At 46.3% G+C, this 12,247-nt stretch overlaps 1 protein-coding gene across 6 annotated transcripts in view; it reads right to left on the bottom strand.

Moving 5' to 3' along the window:
- Positions 1 to 12,247, bottom strand: part of phactr2 (phosphatase and actin regulator 2) — a 29,755-nt gene that overhangs the window by 8,605 nt on the left and 8,903 nt on the right. For 2 of the 6 annotated variants that reach the window (XM_078104960.1, XM_040178895.2), the window contains exons 2-5: positions 2,536 to 2,721; positions 2,101 to 2,175; positions 1,825 to 1,965; positions 601 to 846 (exon numbers count right to left, since the gene is read on the bottom strand). In XM_078104960.1, coding sequence (XP_077961086.1) covers positions 601 to 846; positions 1,825 to 1,965; positions 2,101 to 2,175; positions 2,536 to 2,721 — 648 coding nt within the window. Of the gene's footprint in view, positions 1 to 600; positions 847 to 1,824; positions 1,966 to 2,100; positions 2,176 to 2,535; positions 2,722 to 9,454; positions 9,772 to 12,247 lie in introns of those variants that run through there. The other 4 variants (XM_078104961.1, XM_078104963.1, XM_040178894.2 and 1 more) reach the window with 3 other exon arrangements.

The following is a 12,247-nucleotide window of genomic DNA, read 5'->3' as shown; positions in this document are numbered from 1 at the left end:
GGAAACTAAAGGACTTTCAATGTTAACAAAATACCAAGAAAACAACGTCCCAATTTCCTGATAACTCAAAATAAATTACACAGATGCCTCCAGAAAAGACAGCATGAACATCACATGCAAGTGTTGTCTTAGGTCCACCATGCTGGACGTTCATGTAGTACACAAACATACAAACGTGCACACACACACCAACACACAGAGTAACCGAATTGATCACGCCCGAGCATCATACCTGCAATCAAAACCACTTGTCAGATCTCAGTCACACTGATGTGTTCCGACACACACACACACACTTATTGGGCGTTTACAAAGCTGAGAAAATACATTTTCACTTCTGCTTTCTCAGAAACGGATATCACACACTCTTTCCAGTTACTGACATTTCACTGGACATTTGTTGTGATCAAGAGGACGCAATCAAGAGGCTTCTATATCTCTCTCTATATATATATATATATAGACTATTACTGACAGAAGCTTGCCTTACAACACATGGTTCACCCTTCAAACACCGACATGAGCACATTTTCCATGCAGGGAGGCAGGCAGGAACACCGAGGAGGCAAACTGGCTTCAGGCCCAACTAGCTGAACTTACCGATGCCGCGACTAGTGCTGTTAGTGCTCCGTGGGTTAGCTTTAGCCTGAGTGGACGGGCCTGTCTTGCCTGTGGCTTTGGCAGTCTTTTTAGTCCCCGAAGCGCCTTCTCTGTGCTTGGTTGTGGATGCAGAGGCACCCGGCGGTTTGGAAGAGGAGGGCAGAGTCGGGCTCTGCTGTTTTTTAGCTTGAACGTCTCGGGGCTGCGCCTGCTTTGCCCGGGCGACGGGTTTAGCATCGCACCTTTCTGAGCAGAGCAGACGAGGCAGGGTGGTGTTTAGAGGTTAGGGTACGGACAGGGAGCAAGATAAAGGATTTGGGCAAACCGATGCACAAATGGAGGTGAAAGCAAAGCAAAGAGACAGCGATGGATGAGAGGTGAGTTGCACAGAGACGCTGCTGATGATAGACGCCGTTTGATCAGTTAGGTAGGGGATATTAAAACAACCCATTAAACCTTCTCTGCCCCCCTCCCCCCACTGTGAAGGCATGTTTGTTCTGCTACTGTTTGTTGCCTGTGCCTCTCTGATTATTGACAAATGGCTCCGGGTTCAATGCTAACAGGGTGGAGATGAGAACAGCACAACACTTAGGCAGCATCAGACAGAAGAAGAGCGGCCGCTCTCCTGAGGTCGATGGAGGCATTAGGAGACGGCCACTGGAATGGAAATATCTATCTCTGAATCCCAGTCAGAGGACCCACCAAAGGATTCGACCCCCGGACAAAGAAACGGCTAAAAGTACAAAGGACTGAGAGGAAAAGACCTGTACAAAGCATCTAAAAAGACGCGGCGTTGGTTCAAGCGGACTCATCTTTGTTCTCTACTGGATTAATCTAACTGTGGATACAGACTATCTGTGTTTCAAGAAAGAAAATTATACTTAGACACCAAATATTTATTTATGCTTGAAGCATGCAACAAATCATGGGAGTTCATGATGAAACATGAGAGAAAGAACCTCTTTGTAATTTCTATAATCTCCACAAAGATCGGGCTAATGCCGTTTGTCTGTTTGGGGCTTTCAGACTGAAACAATTGAGTTTTGTCAAATCCAAGAACAAGACAAATGTCGACAATAAAGGACCTGCTCATCTAAGCAAACGAGAGAGAAACTATTATTCCAGGGCTGAAGGTCAGAGGTCACACCGTTAAGGACACCAACGAGCCCAAAAAAGTGTCACAAGCGGTGGACCACGTTGGACCCAGCGACGCATCCGAGTTACCCGCTTTGTCCTCAGCGCCGTCGGGCCCGGAGGCCTTGTGGTCCAGCGCCGTTTCTGGAGACTCTACGTCAACTTTAACCTCCTCTGATGTCACACTGGATGTGGCGTGGCCGTTCAGATTTTCGCTGCCGATCGTTTCATCTGTAAGAGACAAAGTTTTGCTTTTACTGCCGACAGGCGGATGTTTTAGAAAACGGCTCAAGTTCATGTGTGAAGGCCGGCGCAACGCAACCAATGAATGAAAGGAGAAACACGCGAGCGAGTGATTCCACAGACCTTGGTCGAGGATGAGAACTCCTTTTTTGATGAGCTCCTCCCTCGTTTGTCTGGTGGAGATTTTTCTCTCCAGGACTGAAAGACCAACAAAGATCGCAACCGTCACCTCGTCTTTTGGATACAGCAAACAATTCACACCGAATTCTAAGAAAGCATTACGCAACAGCCGCTTTCCTCTTCTTACTGCTAAATGTCACGGGTGACCGCCACACGGTCACGGATGAGTTTCTGAGCCACTTCTGTTGACCCCGTTGTGAATAAACTAGCTGCTGTTTTTCTCTCATTAGGAATCAATCAGGTTCAAAGTGACCTCGGACACAAAATGACCTCTCAGATGTGAGAACGTGGTGGTTTTATTTGTCATGCACGCGATCGAAATACTGTTTATTGGAGGGACGGTCGGCTCAAACGAGGATGCCAATAAGACCGACCCACCTTTGGAGAGATCCTGGAACTTGTCGCTGGTCTTCTTCTTCCTCCACTTCCAGGGTTTGAACAGTTTCCCGAGTGACGACAGCTTGCCCCGTTGCTGCCGCGTCGCTGGGGCATTCTGGGTACCGGCGGCGTTGTCCACCACCACGTCGCAGCTGGCCAGCGATGACGATTTCTCCAGCCCATCAACTGCGAGACACGCGGGCAGAAAATACAAAAACAGAACATCAGCACCGTGGAGCAAACACAGGTTCTCTAGGTGTCACACAAATCGACGTTTGTGATCCGTTAACGGCTGATGCTGGACTCAAATGTGTCCGAAAGAACACTGGATCCAGATTAACTTCGGGCAGACAAAGCGTTCTTTTCACTTGTCGGTGTTGCGAAACACTGACTAGTTTCATAATTACCACCGTTATCGTGTGAAATAAAGCATGTGGGTGAAATCACAGGAGAACTCATGATGAATATCGCAACTTACCTCCCTGTGAGACTATAAAGCACTGAGCTACAGGGGTTAGCCAACAAGAATGAAGCTGTTCAGCAAGAGAAAAATCGTTGTGTATTTTTTCTTCACTTTTCTTTAACTGTAAAAGTTTCTCAATCAACTTGAATGAAGTCGTGCGCATGTAAAGACTCCTCTTCTGTTGAACTCAATCCAGGCTTTGTTTTAACCGACGATGGTGCGCCAACGCTAAAAGAAAAAGACATTCTCCCAGCGTTCAACGGCTCGGCAGGAACAGTGTGTGTGTGTGTGTGTGTGTGTGTGTGTGTGTGTGTGTGTGTGTGTGTGTGTGTGTGTGTGTGTGTGTGTGTGTGTGTGTGATCCCTGTCCTTCCAAAAGTCCTTTCCTGTTGAAAGATAAGAAGTCCTGTGAACCCTCTGGTAGACTTCAGGCAGTGTGCAGATGGTGTGTGTGTGTTTGTGTGTGTGTGTGTGTGCGTGCGTCATACCGGAACCTTTCAGAGGAAAGAGGGGTGGTGTGTGATTCCTCAGATTCAAGCAGAGGAAGGGTTTTGTTGTTACAGTTCTGCTGACTCGCTCTAGGGAGCCCGGCAGGCATCAGAAGGTTATTGTTGCTCCTGACAAACTTTACGTGATTTTTCCCCCAGAACATCATCATGTGTGCCGTCAAATTACCGAATGAATTCCCTCAACAAAAAATGTAAAGTCACTGCAGCAGCAAGGAGATAGAGTTAGAGTTTGAGGCTTGAGTCCGAGGCTGCTCGGGACAGTGAGTGAACATCCCTCAAATTAAATTTGTCAGAGGCCACACTGCCATCAAGGTCAAATATTTCTACTCCTTAAACCTGCACGGTTCCACATTGTCCTCGCCAGTAAATCAAGCTGACTTTAAAACTATACACTGTTCTTTGTGTATTGGGCACAAATGTTTTAATTTAATTTTTCTACTGCCAATCAATCACAGTGCCGCGTCTCTTCCTGGCCCTTTGTTGTGTTCACTTTAATCTCAACATTCCATCATTTCCTGTTTTATTTTGTGTCACTAACCTCTCCTTTGGTTTCAGATACTTCACTTCCTGCCCTTTAGTATTTTCCCATCTGCGTGATTGGCCCAATGCCACAATGCCCCCCCCCCCTGACCTCTGACCCCTCAGGGACTTAACTGACGTCACCTATGAACCTAGGAAAGAAACCTCGCTGCCACATGCCTCGTCGCCATGGCAACATCGAACAATATGATTTACAATTTGAGGGGATTTATTTCACACATATTTGAACGTCCTTCATGCTCTTTCCTCATAAGCTGAGGTCATTTTAAATAGTGTTTTGACCGTTTTCCGTCACTGTTGGGTCAACTGACTGGATCCTTATGTCTGCTGTGTTTAGTTTAATTAAATCATGGCCCCTGTTAGACTAATAACAGTGTCGAGGAAGTGGTGTCATTATCGAAGACGCTGACCTGCCCTCGTCTCTCCGACCAGCACACACACACACACACACACACACACACACACACACACACACACACTCGTATAATCCATGAAAAGATGAGCGAGCGAGTTGGTAGGAGGGATTTGACCTTCAACTGTGGTTGAAACGGGAGCTCAGAGCAATGAGACAGAGGTTTGCCGCCGATGGGTTTAAAAACGCAAAGAATGGTCAGCTGGAGTCCTTCTCGATGACTAGCGACAGAAACGATGGGAAAGGTTGCTCCAAAAGAAAACAGTGCAGCGTTTTCTCAAATCCGTTTAAGAGGGTTATGCAGCAAGAAAAACAGCTGAGAGCACAACCGGCTGCCTTACGGAAGAATTATTAGCGGGTGCTGTTGCCCAACAGCGCAAAGCCAGCGCTTGAAAGGTAAAATCGAAAGAATGCAGTTGAACTCCCGGGATAAGGAAAGACCCAATTTTTGAACTCATCCGTATTACCTCCTAATCGCATGGTGCTCTTCCATATCCTGGAATTCAGCTCAATGAGAAAAAGCAATCAATATCCTGTTAATTTGTTGGCTCTCACCAGCGCCGACAGCCCGTTGATGCCGATACTAGACGTCGTTGGCCATCTGGTGCTCAAGGCGCCTCGCTGGCAGTGATCAGAGTGAGCGGTGGTGATGGTGGATTGATGCAGAGCATCCCATAACATATCAAACGTTAAGGCTTCGGGGCGTTTGGTCGTCAGCGGGGGGGTTTATGTCATCAGAAAGCAGATGCCTCATCACCTTGAATTATAAAGCGGGGCAGGTTGGTTTTTAGATTGAGGTGTGATTTCTCTAAAGGGATCTTTACCACACAAGTATTTCTGGTCTGGAGAAGCCGGAGTGGCGGGTGTGCCAGGAAACCAGAGCAGAATTCTTTATTTTAAAACAGGTTTGTACCTACATCCCGCCTTTAATAACAACTGCTAAAAATAAATAAGTAAATAAAGTGGGGCTCCAAAAAATTCAAACAGTGCACGTTTGTTTCGCTAATGCACGTGATGTCCCGGCATGACGTTCCAGTGTGCATGTTTGACTCACCTTTACCACCCCGACTGTGGAGGGATGTCGCTAAACAACTTTTACATTCACAAACAGGGGCAATAAAAAAAGCATCGAAAATAGGGAGCAAAGATATGGAAGAGTGCAGAAGCCAGCTCATGCCCCCCCCCCGACACCAATTTAATTCTCCCTCTCGCACACATCCACACAAACGCACACTTATTTACTGTTAACGTGTTGGTATCAAATCGCTAGGTGCATTTCAGCAGCCGCTTTGTGCAGCTAATGATGGAAAAAAAACAGCGATTATCGTGACCATTAGTCCAGCGATTAAACTCTAGAGGGAGCCTAATATGGACAAGGGACAGACGTGTTACTGGCAAAGAGAAAGGAAAAGAGGAATAGTAAAGAGGAGTGAAGGATAGATTAACGTTGATTTAGAGAATGGAAAGCAGATAGGGAACTTTTTAAGATGGTCGGTCGCACACAGTCTCCTTTATCGACAGACGTGTGCTTATTTTCATAACAAATCTTTGCCCTGTTTGTTTGGTTGAAGCCTAATCGGATCCAGACCATTGCAGCCTTTGGAGATCTGAAACTGATGCGTGTGGTGTTGCAACACAGGAAATGGATATTTTCATAAGCCGACAGTTCCACGACACAAAGCGTTCATTTGCAAAGAACGGTCAATGGACAGAAACTTAACACTCGAGCCTCCCGTTATTGTTATCTACCTTCGCTATTATTTCATTTTATTTGATTACTTGTGCACTGCTGTCTTGTTGTCTATTGTTACACTGTCTACTGTCACCAACCGCCATGTTTGACATATTTTGGCAATAAATGTTTCCTGATTCCTGATCCTGATTTCACATTGTGAGAGAAAACACGTAATGAGCAACTTATTTTTGGAGGAATTTGGGGGAAATGCAAAGCGGCTTACTTAATGAATTCTCTTAATTTTGATAGGGTGGAGGAATGTTGCTCTCCGAGGCTCCCCGCCCCAACAAGAACGTCAGCATTTGTCCTTTTAGGAAGTTTCCCCACGATGACACTGCCGTTTGGTTTGCAGACGTAGCGGATATGAGAGGAGCGGAGAAGGACGTCAGGTGAGGATGCTTCTGGTTGGGCCTCGACACGGGAGGCCGCAGTTTGTTTCAGTTTGTTGTTGTTTTTAAAGGGTGACCTCAAAAATTCTCTAACCGTATTGTAACCATGACAGCAAAATGTCAACATGCCAACCTCGCTAAGTACCTTGCTAACCACGAGCTGACCCAAACTCAAACCGATTATATTTCGTGCCTAAACCCAACCTTCCCCAACCCGACAGGAATAAAGAAATCAAGTGAAGGAATTGACAGCATCAACCACCAAAAATAACGTGCAAAGCCTCAGAAAGACCAACAACATGACGCGTGAATAAACGGCCAACCTCTTCCACGAGGAAAGATGAAACCAGAACAACTCAGAGCCTGAGGTCATGAATCTGCTGATAAATACAACAGTTAGTGTTACGCAAACCGGAGTCATTTATGGAGACTTAAAGTCCATTCACTACACACAAGAACTGCCAGCGATCAAGTTTCACAGCAATCCCGCACGCCAAACAGGACGGATCCACCCGAGCAAAGCAGAGGATGGGATCATCACACACCTTGAGATGTGTAGAATGAATGTGAGGCGAATGCCGGCGTGTCTACGTCGCCTCTGCGGACCTGATGGAGGACTCGTCGGTAGCGTTGGATACGCTTTCTTTTATTTTTTATTTTTTTTACAGATTCCTCCCGTTTGGTTGACGTGCATCGACTCAATCGGCTGAGTAGATACGCGCGTGTGTCTCGTCTTTGCCTCGGTCCAAGAGCATGTAGTTCCAGACGTTATGGCAGCAACATGTGTTGTTGAGGAGGAAGAAGGAAGAAAGGGGGGGGGAAGGGAGAGGCTTGCTTGCTTCCTTCCTTCCTTCCTTCCTTCCTTCGCTGCAAGTCACCGTGGGACGCCGCGAGACAGCCGAAGAGAGACAAAAGAGGGGAGGCGACGGAGGGAGAGAGATCGGGAGAGGTGGAAACTGAGGTGGGGCCAGAGAGGAAATGTGGGACGGGAAAGAGGAGCTTGCATTAAAAAAAAAAAAGACGAAGAAAAAAAGAGGTGTTTGATGGGAGCGGACGAGGGAGGGCCGGCGCCGGGCACTGGCTGATGTTTCAACACTTCATTTCTTCCTAACTTTTTTTCCACTGCAGGCCGGAGAAGCAGAGCACTGTGCAACTCATGATACTCCGAGGGCCCGGGCCGAGTCGGGAGTAACAGACCCGAAAGAAATCAAAGAGGAGACCGCAGCTGCAGTGTTTTAAGGCTCATTTATAACTCATTACGCCTGAGAGGCTATCGGTTTTATATTAATGGTCTTTCGGTGGAACCCTGACGGATCGCTTACCCCTCCAGCTCTTAGCACTGTTGATTCAGCATTTAAGGCATCATAATGAAACCCATAACGCTGCGCGTATATAGATCATTATTATGGCCTTAGGTCCCTACGAATGTTGGCTTAAGTGTGCTACAAAACAGTCTTCACTTTTACAGCGCCGTTAAACAAAAAGTCCAGCTTGGTTTTTCATCCAGAGTCCTTCGTCCTTCCCGCTGCCCTAAAGCGTTACTGTGAAAAATGTGAGCAAATAGTAAATGTTTACTTTCATGCTTCATGGACTACAGATGACAAAGGAGGAATAGATTTGTAAGTGTGTTCTCGCACGCTAATGTAGTCTCACATTTGATCTTTTAAGGCTTCAAAGTGACTCAAGTTGCACCAAGTTCACGACCGTATCCGTCCGTTAGTTCAACTTGATTTACACTCTTCATGTCTCCATGAAGACTAGGAAAGGCAACAGTGCTTGATTAGGATTTAGATTTAGGAGACATCGGACTACATTTAGGAGATTTGGGGGGGGGGACACTTTGGACCGCCCACTCTGGCACCATCATCCCAACGGCACAATTATAGGGATAATCTCTCTGGAACCTGTAGAATCCAAACCAGGATTTAATGTACCGGAATCTCGTGATTTTTTATATACAACAATCTCTCCAGTCAAATGCTTGTATCATCTGAATCAGTGGATCATAATCACGTGATGCTTATTGAAGTGGCAGTTTTGTAATTGCATTCGACGAGATTCACTGTGACCTGCAGGTGTGAACTGGCCCTCGACAGTGAGAATCACACCTGCATGGCCCTCGGTCAGAGGTCAAGAATATTTTACAATAGGTTTGTTTTGTTATTCTTGGGTTGTTGCAAGTCAAACATGGGAGGAATATAAAAAAATACATATTTAAATATTTCATGCTTCAAGCGAGGGCTTTTTTTATTTCCATCATGTGACTATATTTATAAATTTGAATTTTGAAGATGTCCCCTTGGGGCTTCCACTATTTTCTGACATTTTCAAAGCCTAAAAAATGAATCCTGAATAAACATTTTTTTCTTAACATTTCTGTTTTAAGTCAAAGAATGCATGGAAATTTGACAACCGCATCCGGGACATTTTGATGGACATCTAATAGACCAAAGTTACAGTTGATAGACCAGAGTTAGTTGATAGAAACAAAGTTACAGTTAATAGAACAAAGTTACAGTTAATGAGATGACGTGGCCTCAGTGTGAGTTGTGAAGCATATTGTTGTGATCGGGAAAAACAAACCCGGCTGTTGATCCGGACTCAAACCGGTTGTTAAGTACACAAACTCATATGAACAAATGAAAGAACAGCTGTGAAAAGCCGCTGCTCGTTTGGATGAAAGCGAGACGGGGGGAGGAGGGGGAGAGTTCACTTCCGGTTGTGCGTTCGCCCGCGCGGACGCTCCCGGGAAACGTCGCGAGGAAAACGAGCGGACACCCCGAGGGAAAGATAGCGGGACGTGTGCGTGCGTGCGCGCGAGAAAACGACCGGGCACGTAAACACGAGAACACACACACACACACACACTCACCGGCAGCGGGCTGAGACGCGGCCGACGCGGCGGTCTGACCCATATTCAGCTTCTCCGGAGCGACACCACCTCCGCCCCCCCCCCCCCCCCCCCCCGCCCACACTTACCCCACTACCACCCACCCCTCCCCCCTCCTCTTCCTCCTCCTCTTCCTCCACCTCCTCCCCAAAAACGAAAAGACAGCGCCCAGGTCAGAGGTCTCCCGTCGCCGCTTAAATCCCGCCGTGTGACTTCATCGCAGAAGAAAGAGCAAAGTTTGAGCGGAGGATGGCTGAGGAGGAAACTTCCTTCACTGACTGACTGAGTGTCGCTACTACGTCGTAACTTCCCCTCCCTCCTCCTCCTCCTCCTTCCTCCTCCTCCTCCTCTACCTCCCTCCTCGAGCGAGCAGCTGATGAATGCCTCTCATTCCTCGCTGCAGATTAGAGGCGCTGATGGGGGTCAACGGGTGGAGACCTCCGACACCTTCAGCCACTGGTTTCCGCGGCGATGGAGGAAAGTTTTACTCGTATTAGCAAGTAGCCAATGAAAAGTACACGTTTGAGGAAGCGTCCGTCTACTCTACAAAAAAGGGGGATGTTGTTCTTCGATTCGACCGATCACATCAAAACAATATGGTGTTATGAATTAAAAAGCATTTGGCTCATGAGCCCTTAAAAGCTGCTCTGTTTGGGAGGCTTTTGTGAGTGTTTAAGCCTCTCAAAAGAAAAGCATCTATTAAGAAATAGAAAAACAAAAGAAAATGTGTTCTTTTGTTTCAAAACGTGTTCTTTCCTTCTCCCAGTTACCCGTCTAATGTATGAGGTGACCCATCGGTTTTCCAGGGTTGTTTCCTGGGTTCCATGAGTACTTTCTTTCACCGGTGCAAATTAATTAAGAGCAGATATAAGTTTATGTGCGCAGACTAAAACCTCTAGTGCAAATGTCTGCATCTCACATTCAATTCATCCACAGATACACTTCCAGCCTTATGCGTTGAAGGTGGGACACAGATAGGAAGGGATGGTGGGACGATGGTTGTTGATGTAATTCTGCAACAGTTGGTTTAGTCGATTCATCGTTTGGTTGATAGATTTTCAATACAAAGTGAAATTGCCCGTCAGCCCAAAGGGATCAATTTGATTTGTTAAAGATTTGTTAAGGATGATAATGATGAAGAGGGAAATAAAAAGGAAATGGCTCAGAGCAGGACAGAGAAATAATATCTGTTCAACGCTACACATTCAAGCTCTCGGCACCTCGCTCTGATGTGGCAAACCGAGCAAAACACTCAATATAACTACACACACACAACTTTATCAGTCGTTATTGTTGAGCCTTTACAGAACTTAGTTGGACTAAATTGCCCGTTCACACGGCAGTTGGTACCCAGTTACACACAGTTGGGTTTTCCGAGCTTTTAGTAACACTCCATTGACTTGCATCCATTTCTTGAGGGGTTACCGTAACCATCCTAATCATGACTATACGCTTATTCTTAACATGAATTGGGTCATCACGCACAAACGTAATGATGTATTTGCATTTTGTGTACTCAAAAGGAAGGGCAGCATGAGAAATCTCCCCCACAAAAGAAATGAAACAGGCCAAAGAGCGCACACACGCTTTAAGGACAAGACTGCCATCTAGTGTTTCCACTCAAACCAAAGCGACTAAATAGCGGTTCTCATTAACTCCCCGCCGGCTCAGCCGTTAAGGTGAAAGAAGCCAGGAACAGAGTCGGCGTGTCTATAAATCACATACGGTGACATTCTTACTGGGGGCCGCTGCAATTGGCCAAATAAAACCGGCAGTGAACTCTAAACGAAACCATTTAGTTCCAAAAAAATGTACTTGCAGTACCTGAAGCACTTGCACGGCCTCATTACACGACACAACTATGCGATACATTCACCGGAATCCTCTGCCATCAGTGGATTGGCTGCATTTTTCTGTGCGACCCGAGTGTGGCGGATTCAGACCTTCTCGTCCTGATGTGATTCACAAGGTCGTGCATGTGACACTGACACCGTCACATATAGACAGACCAAGGCGTCTGTACGGGCTCATGCACCGGAACCAACTGGAACCAGCAGTTTGCAGAACGTTTGCAAAATGCTTCCTGTTTGTTTGTGTACAATGGTCCATTCACACCTGGGAGCCGCCGTGAGGTCTTGCAGGAATGTTGGTATCAGATGAGATGGAAGTGGATAATTGAGACAGGAAGGAAGGTCGGCGACGAGGTGGAGGATGGAAGTACTTAGTAACGTTAACAGAGGGAAGGGACTGCATTAGTATCGACTGGGAGGACGCGTCATTAACTCGACGTCTCAGGGACACGTGCTGAGTGCGTTGGAGGCTCCACGTGTGGTGAAGGGCAGCGGAATATCACATGATCAGGTAGAACGGGGCAGGAAAACCATTTCTTCTTTCATGCTGATTTCATGGTGATTGAGGTGCACGTACGTCGGGTTTAATGATATGCTTTCATTGACGTTCATGTCAGCTTATGTAATAGTGTTTAGCATGTATAAGAGTAGCAGGAAGTTCAGAATATATTTAAGCACATTTATATTGCATGCTTTTTATGTTCAAGTCTCAAGTGTTTTGTTTCACCTGGCGGTTTTTCTAGAAACAAACGACAAAATCTCTGGCGAGGTATAATTAAATACACTTTTATTTCAACCCTTTTCCTTCATACTGCATATTCACTTTAAGATATTTGACCTGATGACCAAGAGTCCATGCGTGAACGTGTGAAGGAGACACACACAGAGATCGAGGGCTCCTTCGTTTAACAGAAAACCCAAAGAT

The sequence above is a fragment of the Gasterosteus aculeatus genome, chromosome 6, assembly GCF_964276395.1.
Source record: "Gasterosteus aculeatus chromosome 6, fGasAcu3.hap1.1, whole genome shotgun sequence".
Lineage (NCBI taxonomy): Eukaryota > Metazoa > Chordata > Actinopteri > Perciformes > Gasterosteidae > Gasterosteus > Gasterosteus aculeatus.
Note: the sequence above shows the minus strand (reverse complement) of the source record. Positions and strands in the feature narration are given on the sequence as shown.